Here is a 25,043-nt window from a genome sequence, read left to right as displayed (position 1 = left end):
ACCTTTACCATGTCCATGATGTGAAAAATCAAAGTGCAGGTAAAATATAAAAGCTAAATACCATAATGGACTTTTTAAATTATTTGAGCTGAGAACCATTACTTTGAGGCCAGTACAAAACTTGCTTGACCTTTTTGCATCCCAGCTTTCATTAAATGTAAGATGTTCTGAGTAAATAGCTAGGAGAAGTAATTGCTTTCTGGTATAAATTACATTTTCCTGAGGACACTTAGTAGATATAGAAGGTTAAATAAAATGTATAGACAAATAAGATAAGACAATCTATACAAATATAGGACAGCCAGAGGGCTTTTTCATACCTTAGCATCGCAGTTGGGACTGATTTTCAATGAAGCTTCACTCCAGTCTTGTGCTTTTCCGGTGCTCACTTGCACAGCCACTGGATAGAGTCTAACACCTGCACAGATAGATGACTGAATTTGCCTGTGTAAAACAAATGGCTTGAATTTTCAAAACTGCTGCTGCTGTCCTGTAGTGATGAACCACCAGCTTCCACAGATGTGTCCATTACAAATAAGGCTCCAGTCCTGCAAGCACTTATGAAGCGGGGCTCTTTGCATGTGCAAAAAGTCCACCTGCATGAATTTGATTGCAGGACTAGGCCAAAGTGGAAAAGCCATTAGAGCAGACAAGTTTCCTCCCCCTGTGTGTCAGTTAGGCTGTAATTTAGGCTAGTTCAATAGCACCCTTCTTAGCCCACTTCCTGGGGCTTTCTCACAAGCACAGCATCTGCCTTTAAACAGTAATGTTTTAATGTAAATAATCTATTTAAAATTACACTCCCTAGCATAGGGGTATTGCATACAACTTGTGGGCCAGATTCTACATTGATGTACATCCCTGAAATCAATGGAGTTACATCAGTTTACTTTAACTAAGAGTGAGGCCCTCCTCCAAACAAACAGTCTGTTGTAAGGAAAGCACTTTCCCCCTCTCCCTAGACTAGCACAGGCTGCTGAGCACGGCTCCTCATACATAAGCAAGGAAATAGAGAAAGTGATTGAGCTACATGGTGTTCATCTGCCTTTGCTTGCATGTCATACTCTTTCCCCACAATGTCTTACCCACTCATGCTCACTTCACTCTCTGAATTAAAGATTGTCACTACAGGGCATCTCCCGGTCTGTTTTTAACCTTGCTTAGCACAATAGGTCCCAATGCTGAGACGGACCTTGGGAATACTACAACAATAAAGAAAGGCAGTAGGCAGCTCCAGTCAGCAGCTAAACGTTCATTCAATACAGCTGAGCTGTAAAATAGCAAAGGTCAGGTACCCACCTTATTAACTCCTAGTCTCTCTCTCTTTCAGCTGGTAGGGTGACCAGATGTCCCAATTTGGGGGGCTTTTTCTTATATAGGCTCTTATTACCCCCTACCCCATCTCAATTTTTCACACTTGCTGTCTGTTCACCCTACCCACTGGTAGCTTTCTTAATAAATATATAGATCTAGAGAACATATGGGGGAGCTCTCTCAACAGATTGGCCCTGATTCTACATTGCCCTGCACCTGATCCAGCCAGTGCAAAGGAGGTACCAATCTTCTCTGGTAGTTGTATGCTCACTTTCCATTACTGCTTTGCACAGGTATAAAAAAGCTACACAAGATGCAGGGCAACAGATACTGAGAAAACTTTAGCCCACTACCTGAGCTACAGACCTACTTATGTCCCTAGTGAAAGTGTCAATAGAAACAAGGGCCTGCAGCAGTTTTTACAATTATATAGCCATAGGTTTATTTGACTTTATCTTACAATAAGAGTTTACTTTTGCAACTGCAATTGTGTTTGGGGAGATAGGTCAGAGTAGTAGAAGACACCCTAATCAAAATAAGCCTGGGTGAGAGTAAACACTTGGAGCTAATACCCTGACAACATTGCTTGTTTAATGACTGCACACTTACTCTCATCACAGCTGTACGAGGACTCAAACCAATAATATAATTTAGGACTGGCTAGCTGAAGTCACATAGTGGATGACATACAAAGTATCATACAAAGTATAAATGGCCAACTCAGAAGAGACAAAAATATCAGAGTAACTCTCTGGTTGGAATCTCCTTTCTCCTATAACTATGTAGTTTTATTTACATAATTCAAAACACTGAAGCATAGGCCCTCCAACATCAAACCCCATTTTGAGATGCAGAGGTATGCTAATACATTTCTCACCAATTATGATTTACATGTTATTTCCATAGTATAAAATTCCTAGCACATAATCTATTAGCACTGTTGAAAGTGTGCATATCTATTATCTCTGACTGCTTAGAAGCTCTCATTAGAAATCAGCAACTATATTGAACAAACATTTGCTTTTAACTTAGTGTGTGACTGAGAGTTTCTGTTAACTATTGGCTTAACCCCACAGCCCCAGGGTATTAGAGAGGGTGAGCAGCTGCTCTGTCACATTCTATTTAGGAAAGCTAGCACCTATGTTGAGAACTTCTTGCATGCATGTCTGTGATACTGTTCAGGTGTCACAGGGCAATCAGGAAAATAGCAGGTGTTTTGAGAACATCATAATATTAATGATCACAGATTCCATGCTTTGGATTCATTACAGAGGTCTTTGGCCATCATTTGCCCAATATTTATATTGGGGAAAGAGAAATCAACTAGAGTAAGCTTGATGAAATTCATCCAACAAGTCAGGCATAGAGCTAGGGATTGAACTCCAGTCTCCCTGTTTCAATACTGTTTTCTCAGTCTCTGTACTACATTGCCTGTCTGGAAGATAAGCTTTCAAAATATGCAACCCTTTCTAAGAATGTGCGTACAGCAATGAGACATCTGGTCTGCTGCTTTGGAGCAAGGTCTGCAGGATACAGGGACCATGGTGCTTATTGTATTGCTTTTGTTTACACTATGATACTTGTATTGCTATGCTTGTGCATTAAAGATGTCTATAGGGTAACACGTGTAGAAATATAGGTATATTTTTCCAAACTCTTGTCACAGATACATCTCTCCCAAGGAGTGAGAGCTCGCAGCTGAAGTATTTGCTTTCAGATCTGTTTGAACTGCTTGTAGATAGGGTTCTAGAACACAGGCTCCTTAGCAGTATACAGGGCCTAATACAATCCTATTAGGAGGAATGTTCTTACGTTAGAGGGGGGATTCTTTTGATTTTTCTTGCAAATCATATTCCCACAGCCTGAAACCCTTTCATTTGCCCTCAGGCGAATTTCTAAACTATTGTGCAAACAACTCAAGGGGAACTCTATGTTGGAGCACCTGTGTCATCTTCCCTGCCATTTGAATACACCTCTATAAATTGCAGATTGCCACAGTTGTAAAGTAAAGTGGCTTGACTTTACTCCAGCCTGTAGCATCTAGAATGGTGAGGAGCCAAGATAAGTGTACTTGGGAGTTGCTGAACTTGCAACTTCCTCCAGAGTGAGGAAGAATTTGCACAGCACTCTGCATAATAACATTCCTTTATAACCTTCACTGAACTGAGTGCTATGGGGAGTAGAGGAGAGTGGGTGTGATGGGAACAGAGACAGGACATGGCCATGGATTACTGTAAATACTTAAATACATCCAGAAAATGAAAATAAAATGTGGAACAAACAGGATTTTTCAGTTTTTCCTACAGCCAATCGGGAATAGCAACTTAATCACTCAAGTGTGCCTCAGAGGGCTTGTCTACACTAGCACTTTGCAGTGCTGTCACTTTCTCACTCTGGGGTGTGGAAAAACACATCTCTGAGTGCTGCAAGCTTCAGTGCTGTAAAATGCCGGTGTGGACAGTGTACTAACACTGGGAGCCGCACTCCCAGCGCTGGGAGCTATTCCCCTCTCTCCTGATGCTGGTACCAGAGGTTAAGGAGAACAATTTTTCGTCTTCCACTTTGTAACAACCTTTTATGTACTTGAAAACTGTTATCATGTCCCCTCTCAGTCTTCTCCTCTCCAGACTAAACAAACCCAATTTTTTCAATCTTTATTCATAGGTCATATTTTCTAGAACTTTAATTATTTTTGTTGCTCTTCTGTGGACTTTCTCCAGTTTATCCACATCTTTCCTGAAATATGGTGCCCAGAACTGGACACAATACTCCAGTTGAGACCTTATGAGCGTGGAGCAGAGCAGAAGAATTACTTCTGGTGTCTTGTTTGCAATACTCCTGCTAATTAATCCCAAATGATATTTTCTTTTTCTGCAACAGTGTTACACTGTTGACTCCTATTTAGCTTGTGATCCACTATGACTCCCAGATCCTTTTCTGCAGTACTCCTTCCTAGGCAGTCATTTCCCATTTTGTATGTGTGCAACTCATTGTTCCTTCCTCAGTGGAGTCCTCTGCTTTTGTGCTTATTGAATTTCATTATGTTTACTTGAGACAATTTCTCCAGTTTGTCCAGATCATTTTTAATTTTAATCGTATCTCCAAAGCACTTGCAACCCATCCCCACTTGGTATCATCCACAAACTTTTATAAGTGTACTCTCTATGCCAGTGGTGGGCAGCCCGCGGGCTGCATGTGGCCCATCAGGGTAAGCTGATTGTGGGCTGTGAGACATTTTTCTTATGTTGACTGTCTGCAGGCATGCCCTCCCCACAGCTCCCAGTGGCCGCAGTTCGTTGTTCCTGGCCAATGGGAGATGCGGGAAGCGGCAGGCAGCATGTCCCTGCGGCCTGCTGTTTCTTGGGAGCTGCCTGCAGACACTCAACATCAGCAAAATGTCTTGCGGCCCACAATCAGATTACCCTGATGGGTCACATGAGGCCCATGGGCTACAAGTTGCCCACCACTGCTCTATGCCATTATCTAAATAATTGTGGAACATATTGAACAGAACCGGATGCAGGACTGATCCCTGCAGAACCTCACTCAATTTGCCCCTCCAGCTTGATTGTGAATCACTTATAATTACTCTCTGGGAATGGGTTTCCAACCAGTTATGTATCCACCGTATAGTAGTTCCATCTAGGTTGTACTTCCATAGTTCGTTTATGAGAAGGTCATGCAAGACAGTATCAAAAGGCTTACTAAAGTCAAGATATACCACATCTACTGCTTCCCACCTATCCATAAGGCTTGCTACACTCTCAAAAAAAGCTATTAGGTTAGTCTGATATTATTTGTTCTTGACATATCCATGTTGACTATTACTTATCACTCTACTGTCTTCTAGGTGTTTGCAAACTGATTGCTTGATTATTTGTTCTATTATCTTTAGTTATTAATGGGTATGCAGTGGGGGTGTCACAGTTGGTTGGAGGCAGAGCAGGAGCTGCTCTCCTGCTGTTGGAACAGTCCCCAGGTGATTGTTCTAGCCAGTGTAACTTAGCGCAACTCCGTGGCTGCTCTACTTTCCCCAGCATAAAACTACATCTATACCTGGAGCTGAGGGTATGATTCTCAGCTTTGGCAGAGATACTCATGCTTGCTCTCATCGAGTGAACTCACTAAAAATAGTAGTGTAGCCAAAGGCACCAGTGAGTGGCAGCACAGACTAACCACTCTGAGTACATACCCTGGGGATCCAGGTAAGTATGTACTTAGGCAGCTAGCTCATGCTGCTGCCTGTGCTATTGTGGCTACATCATTAGTTTTAGCACTTTAGTTTGATAAGATCTAGCATAAGTATGTCTGCATGAGCTGGAAATCACACTCTGACCTTCAAGTGTACACATAGCCTAACTGTCTTGTTAAGAGTGCCCTTTGCCTCCCCTGTTCTGTCAGCTGCACCAAGTGTGATCTTGACGCTGCTGAGGACTGTGCCAAATGTGCAAATAAGAACATAAGAATGGCCATTCTGGGTCAGACCAAAGGTCCATCCAGCCCAGTATCCTGTCTTCCAACAGTGGCCAATGCCAGGTGCTTCAGAGGGAATGAACAGAACAGGTAATCATCAAGTGATCCATTCCCTGTCACTCATTCCCAGCTTCTGGCAAACAGAGGCTAGGGACACCATCAGAAGTACTGAAGGAAAGTTGAGGGATCTGAATAGTCTTTAAAACTTTCATAAGTGGTTAAGATATGAGGCACTTTCTAGGGGAAAATCCAAGGTCCCAAAGGGTTGCATCATTCTAAACAAGTACTTGCTACCTTACAGGTCCTGAGACATCTTCAAAATTAAGAATTGTTCTTATTGCAAATGAAAGTGTTTATTTTAACAATGAATATTATTAGCTGATTATTAGAGAGACAAGGTGGGTGAGGTAATATCTTTATTGGACCAACTTCCGTTGCTGAGAGTTGGTCCAATTAAAGATATTACCTCACCCAGCTTGTCTCTAATATCCTGGGACCAACATGGCTACCACAACACTGCATTTGCTGATTATATGACTTGTTGGTTCATTATGTATACAATTTATTTTCTTTGCTTATGCTTCTGATTACATCTTTGAACATAAAATTCAGTATCCGCGAGCTTCTAAGGAGTTGCCACATCTTAAGCTAAAAGCAGTACTGGAAGTGAAATGCTGAGAACTATATGCCATTAGGTGAGAAAGAGGCATTGTGAAAATAGCAAATGTTTTTATAATTACTGTTTTAAAGATAATTACACATGAACTGTATCTGGATGGCAGATTCAAGGACTGTGCACAGGAATTTTCTGAGTCATCCAGCTGTCAGGGATATGAACCCTGAATAAAGGTGCAGGGTAATTACTGCTGAGACAGAGTGACAGGTGCGACTTATTAATGACAACCAGGAGTATAAGAGGTTAGGAAGTCTTGCTCAGTGGGACAGAATAGCTTTTGTATGGGCAACATACTAACAGCCAACCTTAGGGAGAAACCTTAGGTTGAGGTTTTCATTCTGTTGCTGTTGAAGTCTCAACAAGCCAATTCCAAACCCTGGCAAGGGGGTAAGTTTGGACTCTATTCAGAATGGCCGGGAGTCAGCAAGGGACTGAAGCATATGAGTAGTTCCATTGGCTTTAATGGGCCCACTCTTACATTTAGTTAGGAATGTGAGTGTTATAGCTGTGTGCGATAAACAGGGTTAATAGCAATCTCTTGTTGGAAACAAAACAAAACTTGCAGGAAGCCACTTTGGACTCATTCCTTTATCTCAGTTATCCCAACTTCAACATTTTCATTCCTGTATTTTGAGCTCACTGCTTACTGTTTAAGGTATATATTTTAAAAATTTTTATTTCTTAAGATTTTGAGTAACATGGATGCAGACTAAAAAAATGGCATCTAAACAAAATTCTAAATAATTTCTGATAGTTGAATTAATCTTGGCAGACTAAGTAGGCTGTAGCAAAAGTCACAGAATATTGAATTTAGGTTAAATCAACCATAAAATTCTAAAAACAAAGACTATGTGCTTTCAAGTTCGTCCTCTGAGGCATATTCACCAGTTTCCTGTTTTCTAAAGTTATACACACTTGTCTTCCAGTATCCCATGGCTCCCCTGTCCAGCAGAAGATGCACATTAATACCCTAGTGTTATGCTGAAAAATCATAACAATGTTGAATAATGCTCCTGAATTTAAAATAACTGACCTGAGTCTGATCTTGTTGACACTGTAAATCAGTAGTATTTTCACTGAGGCAAATGGATCTACCCGTGGTGTAAGGGGAGAATCTGGCCAATTGATTAGCATAGGTGATCTGGGAAAGGTTAGAAGATGACAAGAGAAACAAAAACCCACACCCACTCATTTCAAGTCTTGAGGGCATAGTCCCAGATCCTCAAAGGTATTTGGTGCATTGATTTCCATGGGCTTTAGCCACTTAAATACTGAGGATTGGGCCATATGGAGGGCCATGAATAATTCCCATAATTATTAATGGGAGTTACATATATGTAGCAAGAGGAGACTATCACACCTAATTTATCTTTCTCTATTTTATGAGTGTAAACAAATTTGTATGCATACATTCAAAGAACAGATAAAGCTGACATTCCTTCACAAACTTTATTTTCAGTTTTCATTTCTTAAATTGCTTATCATAGGTAATTTTTCTTGTAATTCCATAAATACATATGGACAAACTGGACATATTAGTTTCTAATACAGGCCTGGAATAGGAGTTAAAGAGCAAGAAGAAATAAATATACATATAATTACAACATAATATAGTGTATAAGCATTTGTACAGTGTTAATATACAGTATGAACAACAAAATTTTGTCAACTCAAAAAAGGTTATTGAATGTAGACATGTTTATTATCAGCCTAACCATCTTTGGAATATGAATAGCACCTCTAACTAATAAATGATTGTCAAAAAATTTCTAGTCAATATGTTCAAGTAAAAAAATGTACAGTATTGCAAATTTAAAAAAAATCTTGTTAGTCAATAAGAGTGACTACTACATATTTAATTATTGCATAGCAAATTCTGTTGGTAGGGAACAGAAGTGGTGCATTTTCAAAGTGGGTCATAGGTAGAAAAGGCACCAACGTCTCACCTAAGAAAGGGTGCTTATCACACACTATTTTGAAAATGCACTCTATTCTTTCTGATGAAACTTTCCCTTGGGTTTTATGCCAATGCAGTTTTTTCTTTGTATTGTGTACCTTCTGGCAGACTGAAACACATATACAAAAAGTACAAAAAGATAACTAGTCAGAATGAGATTGTTGTAACTTTGACATTCATTAAACTTCAGTAAGTACTTGCAAAGGTTTTCTAAACTCTCAATGTTAGCTCAACTTTTCAAGGTTCTCTGATTCTCCTGGTGGCCTCAATTACCACTGAATTCAAAGGGACTTAATGGCCCTCAGCACCTCAGAGAATCAGGCCATCAAGGTATGGAGTACTTTAACTTGTACCATTTGTGCAGAGATCATCTATCCAGGGGTTCTCAAACTGTGGGTCACGACTCCATTTTAATGGGGTCACCAAGACAAGCATTAGACTTGCTGGGACCCAGGGCTGAAGCTGAAGCCCGAGCTCCCCACCCCTGCACCCAGGGCGGAGGGGCTGGAACTCCAGAACTCTCCCCACTACCACCACCTAGGGCAGCAAGACTGGCTCTGGCCCCCTTTCCCCCCCAACCCAGGGATGAGGGGTTCAGATTCCACCTGCCCCCTGGGGTTCATGTAGCAACTTTGTTGTCAGAAGAGGGTCATGGTGCAATGAAGTTTGATGCTCTATACAATATTTCTACAGTTATATTATAAAAAATTCCCTTTTTAACAGCAGTTACAATACCCGATGATATTTTGGGCCATATTGAACATGTGGGACATGGTAGAACACAGTGATATTTAATATTTCAATTCTCTCTTTGAATGAATTTCTAATATAAATAAAACCTAGAATTTAAAAATAATGAAATATATTCCTGTAGAAAATTTTCAGTTTCATTCATTTGTTGAAATCCTTTTTTAAATCCACTTACAAATGTTTTATTTACCAAACACACTATAAGCACTATATATATAATGGGTTACAAACTGTGCTTGGTAAATAAAACATTTGTAAGTGGATTAAAATATATATATAAAAAATCCATAAAGAAATAAAACACATTCCAAATAGATATGAATAATGAAAACTATAATCTGCTGAAGAAAGGCTTCAGAAAGAATGAACTAGGTAACTTTCCTTTGGATTTAAATGAGATTTGTTTAGGTATTTATTTAAATATGCCTTTTATATTTAATAATCTACAAGTATTCATTATTTACATAGACTATTAAAACAGTACACGTTGTGTGAAAATTTAAGAACTGATTCATTAGGAATATTGTGCAGGGACAACCTACTTTATGTCTTGTCACAAAGCTAGTATTTGTTACGTTAGGACAGGCATACATAGTTAAAGGGTAGGGCGTTAAAGACTAGAAATAGTTAAGAGTAGAGAGTTAAAGAGTAGAAATCTTGGCTCCTTTGAAGTCAATGGGAGTCTTGCCATTGACTTCAATGGGGCCAGGATTTCACCCTCAGAGTCTGATCCAACCCCCTTTCTATAGGAGTCTTTCTATTGACTTCAGAGGGATTTGTATCAAGAATAGAGTTGCAGGCTGAAAACAAGGATATCCTTGGAGGAAATGCCATCTGTGCTGTTGTACAAAAGGTATGAAGGGAACTAACTGCACCCTTGACCCAGTTCTACTTTCTATGATCACTACCCTCCCCGTAAAAGACAAATAACAAAGCAATATCAAATCCCTTACTATTTCTGAAATAAAGGAAGGATTGATTTCAAACCTGCAAAATGCATTAGTTTACTGTAACATTCTCCCTTTGAAAAATGCGTAGTATATATGTACCAAAATTTCTGTAACCTGTTGCCATGACCTGGTTCCCTCTATCCCAGTAATTATATATATGGTAACATAGTGTATTTGATGCAAAAGTGAATAGGACACTTCATGCAGGTATGATACCATAGAGAGTATTAAAGTGTAAATACCCATGCCAGTCAAGGGTCAAATCTTCCCCGGGTAGTCCAATTCCTCAGCTGTAAACACAGATTTCTGAGATTCTGGCCCTAAATTTGCAATGTTTGTTTAAAATAATAATAAAATAAAAATATTACAATGACTGATTTTAACATATTTGGGAGGCTTTCTAATTAATTTTATAGGTTTTGTTATACATTTGCTAACTTTCTCCTGGGGCCATGTGCTTCTCTAAACTATAACTGAGAGGTAGATGATAGGAAAAGAACATATACTGTATTGCAAAAGAAGAATATGCAATTTGTGCTGAAAAAATATTCTATATTTTTAATGCAAAGAACAGGCATACACTAATATCAAAAGAGTAAAAATAAAACCTATATAGAGAGCACATTTACTAAAAATTGAAATGCTAATAACCAATAAAACCAATAAAAACTCCCTTTATATAGCTGTATATGAGTAGAAAAATAGTTTTCCACGGAGAAATTAGGAAAATGTGCGTTAATTCCATTTTTTTACTAGGCAAAAATGTTAGCTTAATTTACAGCAAGGTAGTCTAAAAATAACTCACTGGTTTTGCTTACTGAAACCCTCAGGTATGTATCATGTCAGAGACAGAACTGATGGTTACTTGTGACTTATATGGTTTGTTATATATGATCTAACCGTTACTTACCTCAACCCTCTGAAGTCACAGCCCCCACAGGGAGACTGTGGAAAGAGAAGTCACATAGGCATTTAAATAAAAAAGCAGAAGAAAACACTTAACAAAAGTCACAAAATACCCAGGGCCAGCGCTTCCATTAGGTGACCCTAGGCGGTTGCCTAGGATGCCAGGATTTGGGGGGCAGCATTTTGTGCGCTCCCCACAGGGTGCACGGGAGCGTCTGGTTCCGCTCCTGTAGCGCCGCCGAAGAAGGACCTTCCGCCGACGTGCCGTGGAAAACAGCGCAGGCAATTGAGCAGCTCAATGACTGCTGCTGTCGCCTGCAGCATTTTGGCGGAGGGTCCTTCTTCGACGGCGCAACAGGAGCGGAACTGGAAGCTCCCACGCCCCGTGGGGAGCGCACAAAATGCCGCCCCCCGAATTCTGCCTAGGGCGCCAGAAACTCTGGTGCCACTCCTGAATATACCAGATACTACTTCTATTATGATACATCAATGTAGAGAGAAAATAACAGAATGACAGGGGAAAAGGAGAAGATGAAATAAATGAAGTGATAAGTGTAGTGGAAGGGAAATAAAATTACTAAACCTCAATGTTTCTTCTGTAAAGGACAAAGAAAAGAGAGAACCATCCTCCGTAATCTTTAGGCCTGTTCTGCACATAGACTGACTGCACAATTGGGCTCCTATTTCTCCATGGTGTGTCTTCTGAGTCAATACTAGCTACAGTTTCAATGCAATAAAGAGAGGTGATGGTAACAGAGAAAAAGTATTGCTCAAAGTCAAGATGAAGTCACTGCAGAAACTAATGAGCAGCCATGACAATGGATGAGTGAGTGAAAGGGATGACAGGTATTACACATACTGACCATCTTGTTACATTGTCACACACATTTGTATTTGTAATGTTTTCCCCATCCCTTCTGTATGATAGAAACTTGTAAAAGAATCTTGAAGGAAACAGGAGGAAAAGATTGTACCCTTCTTGATGCTGTCTGACCTCGTAATGTGAAGGAAGCATCTAATGAGCTGACCTAAAGCACTGTATGGGTTTCTTACAAGGGCCTGTTGCTAACCCATTCCAGTACGGCTAACAGAGTCCTGATCTTCCATCTTCCACTTGATGAAGTGTATGTCTGGTTTTGCAGAGTATTTGCATCAAAATGTGAAAACACCCCACTTTTCAGCCTTTTAAAAACTACTGTAATAGTATTTTCAACGCACACTATCACGTGTGTAACACCCTGATTCAATGTCCCATGTTTTGTTGCCTCATTAATTCACCATGCAACATTGTACATGAACCATTTGGAACAGACTAGCTCCCACTAAATTCGATTGTTCAACTACCATTGACATCATCATTGGGAGCAAGGGTTGGCCCATTACCTTACCAGTGAGACAAATCTCTCTTATCCACACTGAAAATTTGGCAGGTATACCAGAGTTATAAAAGGAAGAAACTTAATATGAAATCTGGCCCTACTGAAATCAATGGGAGTTTTGTCATTGACTTCCACACAGCCAGGATTTCACCCTCTAAATGAGAGCAGTAACAAGGGAAAAGTTGGCTGATTGGGAAAAATAAGACCTTGCTGAACTCAACCAGGATAGTTCACAGTTCATGCTCTGTTTGAGGAGGGCTCTGGGATGTGACTTCTTATTCCAGAAGGTGTAATATCAGGTCTTTTTGTGAGTTTGGGGATAATCCAGAAGTGGAGACAGTTACAAACAGTTCAGTGAGGAGCAGATGAGAGGGTTCGTGTACATCTACATGCATTAAAAGCTTGAAAAAAAGTTCTAACCTTACTCATCGGTGTGAAGTCTTTCTTTGAAGTTAAAAAGGACAGTACAGAGGGAGGGAGGTCACAAAAATAAAAGGAAATTAACTGCATGTGAAGATATGCTCTAAGAAGCTATCTAAAAATGTAGCCAAATAGTATCATCGGAGAAACACCACTGCATAGTGCAGTGGGCCTGATTCTCACACTCCTTTAAAATTTCAGTGGTGTTATTCTTATATTAACCCGGTATAAGCAAGAAGAAGATGAGGCCCAAAGTGGCATGCATTGAGGGGCACAAATGCTATGGCTGAGGTCAGACAAAAAGAGGCTGAGGTCAGCGCTAACGTAACTACTATAGGAGAGCAATTCCCTCCTATTTATTCTGAGAACTACGGTCCAGTGCTGCAGGAGTCAGTTTCACCAAGCAAAGGGCTTGTCTATTTGCTACCAGTACTGAGAGGTTGCCATTCATAAAGATGAAAAACACCTTTTTCCTATAGATTACACCTTAGGACTACTTTGGTTAGTAGTTTTGTAAGGAAATGGAGGGAGAAAATATTAATAAGGAAAATGACAAATGGCCCATTTGTCACTAATCATAGAATCGAAGGGCCTCATCCAGCAAGGTGCTGAGAGCTGTCAGAGATACTGTACTAAGCACCCTTCACTTCCATAAATAAAGAGAGAGTTGCTTAGCATTTCCCAGAATTTGGGCCCCCAGAAGAATGGAGAACACTAAGGAAAGTTGCTGATGGTACTACTTGAGGAGTAAGGTACTTCTTAGCATAAGTAAGGATGCCACAATGTGGCCCATAGGCACAGTTTTACTTATTTCAATGTTTTGTTCTCCCTGAAGCAAGACAAGGCAGGGCAGGAACTGTGACCGAGCCCTGTGGTGACACAACTATGACTGCCCGTTACACAGCACTGAGCCTACTTTCAATCCAGTCCAAACTGAGTAATAATAGGTGTTTTCTCTGCAAGATTTGCTTCTATTGTGCATTAAACACTGCAGAGATTCCTATAAAATCACAAGATTTTTCTCAAAATGGTCCAGCATTGCTGCAAGAGCATTGGTAAATGTCAATTTACATTTCTGCACAGCACTAGAAGTGGATTCAATACATTATTGAAAACAATGCTGAGTCTTGAAAGGAACGACAAAGTGTTGCATCTGCTATGGCAATTCATTGTACATTAAATATAATAGCACATCAAAAGAAAAACAAAAACCTGATGTAAATAATCAAATTGAACATGAGTCCTGGGGCAAATCTACCTTAAATGCACACACATCTGCCAATTTTTCACAGATTTCTTTACTTATTTTATCTGAGAAATTGGGATTTCCCCTTCTGCTTAGTTTATCAGTATATTTAACATGATCACACCTTTCAGAGGTTAAAAAAAGGGGGGAGGGTCAAATTAACTGCACAATAGTATGTTTTCCTGAATCATGTGTGAGTGGTGCAAAACTCATTCATAAATGTTGCATGAATCAGACCCTTAATTTTCAAGATTTCAGATGCATTTATATGTAGGTGCCTCCCTTCAAGATTTATGGATAGCAGCTTCCCTTACTCACCTAAATAAAACAGAAATATTTTCATTTAACACACCATCACTTTGAAACTTCTGCAAGTGTGGAATTAGCTTTTAGTTTTAGCTTTCAAGAGTAATCATACACAGATGCTGTTTAGTATTTGTTTGTATTTTGTCCTCCTTTAAGAAAAAAATTGTAATGTTTTCAATTGAAATTGAATTTGAGTATTTATGAACTACTGTAGGTACAAGACCAAAATCCAATACAAAAAAGAAAAGTGTACCACAGATAGGAGCAATGCCTCGTTTCCCACCCTGCGCTGCCAACATGTCTCAATTGTTTTACAGCGAGTTCAGTTTTTGGCCTTTCTGCTCATACACTCAACAAAGGAGTTAGTTTAAGCTTAATGTGTCGGGTGGGTAGATGGGAATTGTAATGAGGTTACCTGTGCACAAGGACCCTAGGTTACATCTTAAAATTCTTTTCACATAGGCTATCAAAGGATAATGACCTTCTGTGAATAAACATATGGCTGTGATTAGAACAAATTACCAAAGGACTAATTGATCCAAAGTCCACTGAAGTTAATGGAAAGACTCTCTTTGACTTCCCTGGGTATTGGATTAGGTCGCTAGAAATAAAAAGCTGAATCATTCTAATCCCCTGAACCAGTTAGTCCCTCTTGTTAATTTAAGTCTTCGTATCTGATGAATGAAATGGTAGCTACCCTTACAACCTATGTACCACTGACATGTTTATCTTTATTTTTTTTTAATACAAATGGCTTTTTAAGCTAATTTATATTAATGCAGCCTGAGTGTTCTCATAGTTCAAAACTAAATGTTTAAACATGTGACTAGCTATCACTGGAAACAAACACTTGCATTTATTATAATGAAACATTTATTGCATTTTAGCAATAAAAAAATCTACCTTTTTATCTTCTAACCTTATCTTTTACAGCCACATTCCAGTTATATGTATAAATACATCCTTTTGATCTAGTGGGCATACATTATAAAAGGGTAGGCAGTTTCTTATGCACTTTACTCAGACCATTTCAGTATTTTGTCTTCCTTTTCAGATCTTAACCCATAATCTGATATCCTTCTTTAATATTCGAGGCCAAAATATGGTGGTGAGTAGAAGTCAACAGGCACTGGCAGTTCAGAGGGTTAAGACAGATGGCTTCTGTAACACGACTAAACAGATACTGTTGCATTAGAAGTTATTTTGGAACAAGGTAATTTGTGGTGGAGGAGCTTAAAGTTTAATTCTACCTGACCCACACTGTCCACAGTTAGGGTTGGATTGGACTAATGCGCATGGAGTCACTGTCTCTGAAATCTAAAATTCTCATCACCAAAATAAAAAAACAAACTGTCAATGGTAATTTATTTGGAATCTCGGCTTTGGCAAATTTCTGTTCTTATCCAATATTGTGACTGATCATTATTACTACAAAACCTGGCCTGTAACTTGACAAAATACTTGTAATGGAAGTAAAAAACATTGACGTCTGAGGCATATTTCATATTAAATATTAGTTTCCCTTTCCGAAGAATCATTGAGTACTTTGTCAGACCTGTTGGCAGCCTCCTCATTCTCATTGTTGGTCAAAGGTTCTGCTTCCTTGGGATCAGCATTCTTTAATGCTTTCTGTTTTTCTTCTTCTAACTTCTTCTCTTTTGCCAAAAGCCTGTAGTTGATGGCATTGCCAATGAACAACCAAATACTTGCCGCAATCACAATCGATCCACAGACAATGTACATGTATTTATATTCTCCAGTTATATCCACTAACCAACCTGAAAGACAGAAACAATACAAAACCACACTTGAAAATATTTCAACTGTAGTTAGAAATAAATTCCAGGTCCTTCCCACAGGTATTATCAATAAATGTCCTGCATTAAAAGTATTTTCAACACTATAAAAATTGTCCTAGATTGGGCATTTTCACAGACAGATGTATAGTGGAGCTTTAATAAATTTTATATTAGTTAGATTGGAAGTTATTGCATTCATTATCTGTAGTAAAATAATTGAGACTAAGGAAATAGAGTCTAATCAACAATAGTAGGTTGTATACTTTTCTGTTCAGACCTGTCTCCCTCCCCCCCCCCCCCCCGGCCTTCTCCTAATGTCTTTCTATTGTTGTTTTGGAATGGATGTCTAGCACTCATTTGGGCTGCTTGCAGAAAAGAGGCTGGAAAGGTGTCTGCCTTCTCAGCTGCTATTACTATGTCCCATTGTGCAGCTGCTACTTATGCTCCACTTATTCTGTCCCCAAGGACAGAATATTTCACCTTAGTGTCATTAAAACTGAGTTTCAAACTCTGAATCGTGTTCCCAAACTTGTATGGGTAATGTTTACGCCCCCAGATGGATTATCAGCAGCAAAGATCAAATGTGGGACCTCTGTATCTTAAGGCATGAGCTTCTACCGTCTGAGTTAAAGGAACTTGCTCTGTTAGTCCAGGTTGTATCAGACTAGTCAATCTCTAGTTGACCTTGCCACTACCAAAAGGAGAGTGCCACAATAAGCAAGCATGACTTACATTCATAAGCCATTTGGATGAAAAAAAAATGTATTCTGACTACCTTTTCACATTGAGTCATTCTTTTAATTCTATTGCATTTTCTAAACTCTAAATTAAAAGACAGGCTACCAGTACAGCAAGGCACATAAACACATACTTAATTTAAGCATGAGTAATCTTATTGAAGTCAACAGGATGATTCACATACTTTAAGTATGTGCTTAAATGCTTTGCTGTATTGGGGCCATAAAACTGACATACCAACTAGACCTGGTCAAAACTTGGAATTTCTGTTCTGTGGGAAACAGATTTTAAAATCAGAATCAGATTTTCCAAATCAGAATAAAGTTGAAAAATTTCCAATATCCTGCTAAATGAAATTTTAGGGGGGAAACGGGGGTGTATTGATTAATCTATATATTTATAATGTTTGTATATTTTAAATTTGTGTTTTAATAATTTTTATAATATAATGATAGAAAACAGTAGAATATATATAATTTCAAAACAAAAAATGAAATGTTTCATTCTGATAAGGTCAAAATGTTTGACTTTATCAAAATGCTTCATTTAATTTTTTTCCATTGGACAAGTGTTCCACCTGAAATTTTTTGCCCTGCTTGAATATTAAATTTAAATACATTTTTAAAGCATTAAAAAGCAGTAATATTTTATCTAATGCAATAAAACCTTTGAAGATAATGCATAGTGGTTACCCTTTATAAAGTTAGTAGTTTTGCCTTAAATAAATAGAAATGTTTACCTCAGTATTGGCAGTATTCCCTATGCTTACTACTTAGGAATAATAAAATAATGTATATATTGAGACACTAATAATATAGTACTATTAAAATATTAATATATTGTTGCAACTGAGGTAGATAATCCAGGCAATTTGCTAGTTTTTAATGGTGCCAGTCTCAAAGAATTATTATCAAAAATTAACTTAATGTTCATGCATGAGATCATCATTATACTTTAAGAGACCTCAACAGATCAAAACTGGAGTATGAGCTTTTCAACATATTCAAGTAGAGAAATTAACAAAGGTGACCTGATTATATCCAAAAGGTATCACTTCAAAAAAATCCACATAACAAATATGAGAAAAATAAATAGATGTATACTTTATCACTACATTAATATTAGATTTAATATTAATATAGGTTTCAATGTTTCAGGTGACTGGATTTTATTAGTCATAGACACAGTCCCTCCACTAGGGGGCATTCCAAGTGTCTGTGTTAGAGGAATCTATTGTGTTCCAACATCTATGAACATAAGATGAGATCAGATTCATTTGGAATGACTTGTATAACTGTTAAATATTAATTTCAATAAAATAAAGTGCATACGTTGTAATCAGCTGGCATCATTTAAATTTTCATTAACAAATAAGTTCAACAGATGTTATTTTAGTACAAATTATGGCCTGGGTCACGCAAACATTTACCTATATAACTTTACCCACATGAGTAGACCCATTGACTTCAATGGGAGTACTCCTGCATGTAGTATTGAGCGTGTGTGTAAGAGTTTGCAATACTAGGAGCTACATTTATAATTCACATCTATAAAATCTAATATTGTTTAGTTCAAAAGTATATATTTGTATATGTTTAGTTCAAATTAATATTTGGTCAGGGATTTCACAGTTGGATTTTGGGCACCTAATTCCCTAAAATTCTTTTGAAAATCCCAGCTCTTTTATCAGAATTCTGGAGGTGATCAGTATATGAAAATTAACTAACACTGTATTTTCATAATGAGGGACAATGTTCTGCTTATGCGCTGAGGGGCAATATCTATCAGAGCCCTCTTGTGCATGCACTTTACTCAGCCATGTTGTGAGAATCAATCTGATTTCAATAACCTCCCATGTGCTTAGGATTAAAACAGTGCGGTAGTAAAGTAGCATGTGGGGAGCTTTAAAATGACAATTTATATATGTATCATTTTATTTGTAAGCAGCCACTAGTTTGGCAGCCATTGGTTAGGGAAATTAGGAACCATTTTGTGAGGTGGCACCTACAGAAGTAGCTTCTTTGTTTTGGGGAATAAAGTGGAGTCCCATGAATGTAGCCCATTGAGAGAGAGAGAGAGCTGTGCTGACCAGGAGGTAATGGAAGCACCACTATGGAAGAGATGCTCTCAGCACTGCTAATCGCCTAGTAAGGCACATGAAAAATAGGACTGGGTGGCTAGCACTGAGAGCAAATACCATCTTACCATATCTTATCTATGTTTGTATGTCTACCTATATAGCGACACACATAGCCATGACGACTATACACCATATATACACAGGCAATATAAAGCTGCATATAAATCTAAATCTATGATATGCCAAAAAAAAAGTAATGTTACAAAAGTAAATTCAAAAGAACAAGCGGTGAAAACATGACAGTTCTTGTGGCAACATTAACTAACATGTGCACGTCTAATATTTTAGATAAATATAAATAATAACTTAAATATTCACAGCCAGCCCAGTGATATTGGAAAGGAGAATAAAAAGGAATCCTTACCTCCTAGAGGGGGGCCTAGGAGAACAGGGCAGCACTCCACAATTGTGACAAGTCCCACAGCACTGGAAAACCGGGCAGCACCAACGAGATCCATCAACGACTCAAAAAGGATACTGCTAACCATTCCAAAAGCAAATCCAAAAAGTACAGCATATACCACCAGGCCTGTATAGTCCTCTGCCAGTGGGCACATGATATGACAGATGCCATTGTACAAGACAGCAAAACTAAAGAAGTACTGGATTTTTGGCCGGATGTATTTGGAGTTTGCTACAAGTCCCATTGAAGGCCTAGCAAACATGTCTACAAAAGCTAGAATAGAGAGCAAAAAAGCAGCAGAATATTCATCAATTCCCTTGTGTTTGGCATAAGGAGCCAAGAATACTATTGGGGCAAAGAAGCCAACAAACATAATAACATTTCCTGACAAATAAACCAGAAACCCTCTGTGTTTAAAGAGGGACAGATCTAAGTATTTATTCACAGTTTGCCAGCATGACTTCTTTTTGTTATTCATGTGTAAGGCTGAAACTTCTGCTCCCTTCTCGACATCTTTTTTCACAGGAGGGACTGGTTTTGGTCCAACAGGTCTCATAAGTGACCCAGCCACACAGCAGTTCAAAAGAAGTCCTCCCAGAATGAGAAAGCTTCCTTTCCATCCAAATGCATTAAAGAGGAATTGATTGAGAGGTGCTAGTGTGCTTAGAAACACTGGACTTCCAGCCATGGCCAGTCCATTAGCAATGGGCCGCTTCTTATAGAAATACTTGCCAATCATAGTCAAGGCAGGCTGCAAGTTGAAGGCTAAGCCAAGACCTAAACAACAAAAGAGCACAGAGTTATTGCATGTAATACATTGAAAACCCTTCACGATAAGCAGACAAAATAATTCAAAAAAGCTAAAATGCCATTCAGAAATTCCCAATGAAGATAAAACACTATCAGCACTGGAAAATGAAATGTGGTTTCACTGCTTTCCACACATTTTAATGTCACCACTATGTCACACTCGAGTACTGTTATTTCCTTGTATTGCATTGCAATAAAAGTAAATACTCATAGTAATGTTTGAGCAATTATATAGACAATGGAGTGACAGAGGAACAATGGTATCAAGACCTTGAATACACCATTTTTGCATGTTACTAAGCTGCAACACAGTTCTCTCCGAGTTCATTTCACAAAACGTATTAAATGTCACCTCATCTACAAAAGAGAGCACAATATATTTAGAAGCATAAATCCACTGGCTTTTATCCCTCTATCCCTTTTAAAGGTTGAACATGTATCCAAAGTAAGATGTAATATGATTAATAAATAGAGATTTTGCAGGAAATCCAGCCCCACATCTGCAGCTGTGGAGGTCCTGATAGTGGAATTGCACTGGGGTGGGAAAGGGGCTGTGTGGGGATGCACAGCCCCAGCTCCCTGCACAGCAGAGCAGGGGGTGAGGCAAAGTTGGGCTAGATGTGCAGTCAGAGGATCCACCTGTGGTCCTCCTCCTTGGGTGGGGATACACTGGAGCCACAGAGTTTAGTAGCAATGCACCTGCAATGTAGTGTCTGAGGAAGAATTCCTTCTCTCTTCTCCCATGGGCAAACATAGTGCCTAGCTCACTCCTTGGTCTAAGTAGTGGGTTCCTGCATTTGGCTCTTAAAAAGTAGAGACGTTAGGTCTTAAACAAAACAAAACAAACAAGAAACCCACCACACTCAGTAAGAAAGAGTTTCTTTCAAAATGATTAACTTCTACTCAAGTCAATTACAGATAAACATAAGCTTTGATGTAGTGACAGAATAAGATCTTATTTGTGTATTCCATGCTTCTATATGACCTCTAATCTCACCTTCTTTCTTTATTCAAAAGCGATGATTTTAAAAAATTAGAATCCCTTTGGTAGTGAGGTAATTTAATCTAGTGGCCTTATTATCACTTTAATTCCAACCCTTTGATCAGTTCTAGAGCTTTGGGGATTTAGCATTTGTTTTCAGACAGGAATATTTTTATTCTGGGGACAGCTGGACCGTGCCCAGCATACTATTTTGCTGGATATGTATATATATATATATATTTTTTTGTGAGCCTACAGAAGCTTAATATTAGAGTTTGCATATCTAGTAGACCTGACCTCATCTCTGCTGTTTTATTCAAGATTGAAGGCTAAAAAAAAATCAATGCAAAATCCAATACAAATGACTCTAATAAGTGCTGTCATGAGTCAATCAATTCCTGTATTGTAATTATAGTGCAGTACAGTATGGCAAATACATAGGGCATTTATTGAATAAAATAATCAGAGGTGCATGAAATATCCCAAGCAGTAATTTAATATCCTAAAAATCCATTTAAATGAGTACAGTTTAGGATAGTTAAAATTAACTGGAGTAGTTATCATTTTTGAACAGTTACTTACCTCCAACAATTCCTACGCATATGTAAAGCTCCAGGACACTACTGCAGAAAGAGGAAACAATCATTCCAAATGAACACAATACACCTCCTGCCATCATCACTGGCCGGCAACCATATTTGTTCACCAAAATACTGCTTATGGGACCTAATAGTAGGAAAGGGAGAAATTATCCATCATGCCATGAAAAATATATTTGCAGTTGAGTGTTTTCAGTTACTAAAAGTACCTCCCTGTGAGCCTGACAACACAAGAACTTACATACTAGAAGTCCAAAGGACTACTTACCCTTCCTGGGAGTATCCTGTGGTCATAGAAGTAGATCAAAAGATGTAAAACATGAATTCAGCAAGCTTGTTAATTACAGTTCTCAAAGAACCAACAACAGGCCCAGTCAATATAAGTCTTGGGTATGCAAGAAATGGAGGATTAGGCCCACTGTCTGCAGTCTAGTTCAGAATTTCAAATGGAAGGAAGTTATCTAATCAAAATTACAGTTAACAGAGCAGAAGAGATCTCTAAATGAGTCAGATTACAACATCTTTTGATAGGATGAAAGCTCTTTCTGAACTCCCTATAATTGTTGCTGTTGACCAAGGCAACATACTTATGTCAATGGGACTACTCACTTGCTTAAAGTGTTGAAATGGAGCATAAATAACTGACAGCTGAGATCTATTTTCCTTGTCCAGATCTGAATGAGAGTGATAATGGACAATATCATTCTGTTCTGTAGTCTGAGACTTCTGAAGTATGCTTGGTATAATGGCCTAGAAACTTTGAAAATATGGCTACAAACCTGGTTTTTAGTTTCAAATGAAATTAATTCCAGTGTAATTTTGTCCATCCCAAACAAAGAACCAGCATGTAACCTGTCATGATGTGCACTGTATGTTCTTTAAAGGCCTACAACAGGAATAGATAGTGTGTGGCATATCAAGATTAAGAAGCTGTCAGAGCTGCTTTACAAAGCTTGCTCTACACCTGATTGTACTATATGTGGCCCTAACCAACATTAACAGCTTTACTTTTGTAGGCACTACATTCACTCCATTATAAAAACATAGTTGAGGGGTGTTAGATTTAGGACTGGTGATAAAAGAGACCAGATATAAAGTGAAATGTCAAACATTACATTTGGTTTTACTGAAAATCATTCTGGTTCCTACTGTGTATTGGCTCCAGTACAAATTTCCCATTATAAACACCTAAAGAAATACACATCAGCATTTTCATTGGCAACACAAATCAAGTTCAACAAAATTGGAGATATGCATTGTTTGCAATATGTCCTAGTTTGGGTCCAAATGTTTGATCTATCTTAAAACTGATACTATTAGTGATGGGTTACATACAAAAGTCTTAGGCCCATACCATGCCATCAACATTGTAAGCATGTCTCAATTGAAACTGATGGAAGCAGGTTGACCAGATAGTAAGTGAGAAAAATCGGGACAGAGGTGAGGGTAATAGGCACCTATATAAGACAAAGCCCCAAATATCGGGACTGTGTCTATAAAATCAGGACATCTGGTCACCTTAGATCAGTGGTTTTCAAACTTTTTTTCTGTGGACCCAATTGAAGAAAATTGTTGATGCCCGCGACCCAGTGGAGCTGGAGCAGAGGGGTTTGGGGTGTGAGAGAGGCTCAGGGTTGGGGCAGAGGGTTGGGGTGCAGGGGTGAGGACTGCAGAGTGGGGCCAGGAATGAGGGGCTGAGTAAGAAAGGGAGCGCTGGGCTAGGGTAGGGGCTTGGGGTACCTGATGGGGTCAGGGATCTGGGCTGGGGGTTGAGGTTCTGGAGCGGGGCTGGGGATGAGGGCTTTGGGGTGTAGGAAGGGGTTCTGGGTTGGTGGGGCTCAGGGCTAGGGCAAAGGGTTGGGGTATGGGAGGGTCAGTGCTCTGGGCTGGGGGTTCAGGTTCTGGGGTGGGGCTGGGGATGAGGGGTTTGGGGTGCAGGAAGGGGTTCCAGGTTTAGGGGGGCTCAGGACTGGGGCAGGGGATTGGGATGCAGGATTGGGGCACTGACTTACCTCCGGCGACTCCAGGCCAGTGCAGCAGCCAGGCTGCAGAGGCAGGTTTCCTGCCTGTCCTGGAACTGCGGACCGCGCTGCATCCCGGAAGCGGCCAGCAATGAGTCCCACTCCTAGACGGAGGTGCAGGCCTGCAGGCATCGCCCTGCCAGCTCCCATTGGCCGCATGCTTGGAGTAGTGGCAGCATGCGGGGCCCCATGACCCCCCCTGCTTAGAAGCCAGACCTACTGCTGACTACTTCTGGGGCACAGTGTGGTGTCAGAAAAGGTAGGCACTAGCCTGCCTTAGCTGGGCAGCACCGCCAACAGGACTTTTAACATCCTTGTTGGCAGTGCTGACCAGAGCAAGGCGATCCAGGGCCTGACATGCTGCGACTCAGTACTGGGTCACGACCCACAGATTGAAAAACACTGCCCTAGATGGAAGTTCCATTTAAAAATCAATGGCATGATACAGTCCTTAGTTTGGTTAAACACACTGAAGTCTGGATACTTTCCAAAAGATTTCCAGCACAATTTTCAAGAGATTTGGATGATGGGCCTTCTCCTGAGATATTCAATACTTTTCATTTCTGGTCAGGTGAGAAATACTTTGGGAACAGTTTCCTATGTGATAGACTGGCATGTCTTCTTTCAGCACTAACCATAAAAAGAATTATTGAGAAGCATGGAATTGAGAAATCAAACTCAAAGCTTTGACCTGATGCATCTTGCATTGTGACCTGAAGCTTACTGAATTTTCTCATGAACCATGATCTAGTCATGAATGTTCCTATAGAGAACACCCTTTTGCCAGTCCTGGGATGTACAATTCCAGGAAAGAACCATTGTGGCACTCTGTACCTCAAAACAGCACCCTTAAACCCCCATATTCACCACTGTCATGTAATTCTGATATGTTTTATACAAAGTATGCCTCATGAGGTATCATCTTAGAAGTCTTGATCTGTTGAACATTAATATCATGTTGGATTGTATGTGCTATCATTGAATGTGAAGTTTTATGAAGTTTTGCTATGTGTGTGTTACTGAAATATGCTGTGAGGTTGGAAACACGTACAACCAGCCTTTCAGGTACTACAATGGAGTAGCCAGACATGCTGATGGCCTATTAAAGGGGAATTCACTTGCCCAAAGGCCATCCCAGAAGACTTTTCAGAAAGAGCATGGAGACAATGGAGGC

The 25,043-nt window shown here is 39.3% G+C and overlaps 1 protein-coding gene across 4 annotated transcripts in view; it reads right to left on the bottom strand.

Annotated features, from left to right (window-relative positions):
- SLC16A7 (solute carrier family 16 member 7) overlaps positions 1–25,043 on the bottom strand; it is a 627,896-nt gene that overhangs the window by 483,718 nt on the left and 119,135 nt on the right. For 3 of the 4 annotated variants that reach the window (XM_050923821.1, XM_050923832.1, XM_050923842.1), the window contains exons 3-5: positions 21,832–21,975; positions 19,419–20,234; positions 12,947–16,155 (exon numbers count right to left, since the gene is read on the bottom strand). In XM_050923821.1, the coding sequence (XP_050779778.1) occupies positions 15,884–16,155; positions 19,419–20,234; positions 21,832–21,975 (1,232 nt within the window). In that variant the 3' untranslated portion in view covers positions 12,947–15,883. Of the gene's footprint in view, positions 1–12,946; positions 16,156–19,418; positions 20,235–21,831; positions 21,976–25,043 lie in introns of those variants that run through there. The other variant, XR_007769459.1, reaches the window with a different exon arrangement.

The sequence above is a fragment of the Gopherus flavomarginatus genome, chromosome 1, assembly GCF_025201925.1.
Source record: "Gopherus flavomarginatus isolate rGopFla2 chromosome 1, rGopFla2.mat.asm, whole genome shotgun sequence".
NCBI lineage: Eukaryota > Metazoa > Chordata > Testudines > Testudinidae > Gopherus > Gopherus flavomarginatus.
This window is presented reverse-complemented; position numbering and strand designations above follow the sequence as displayed.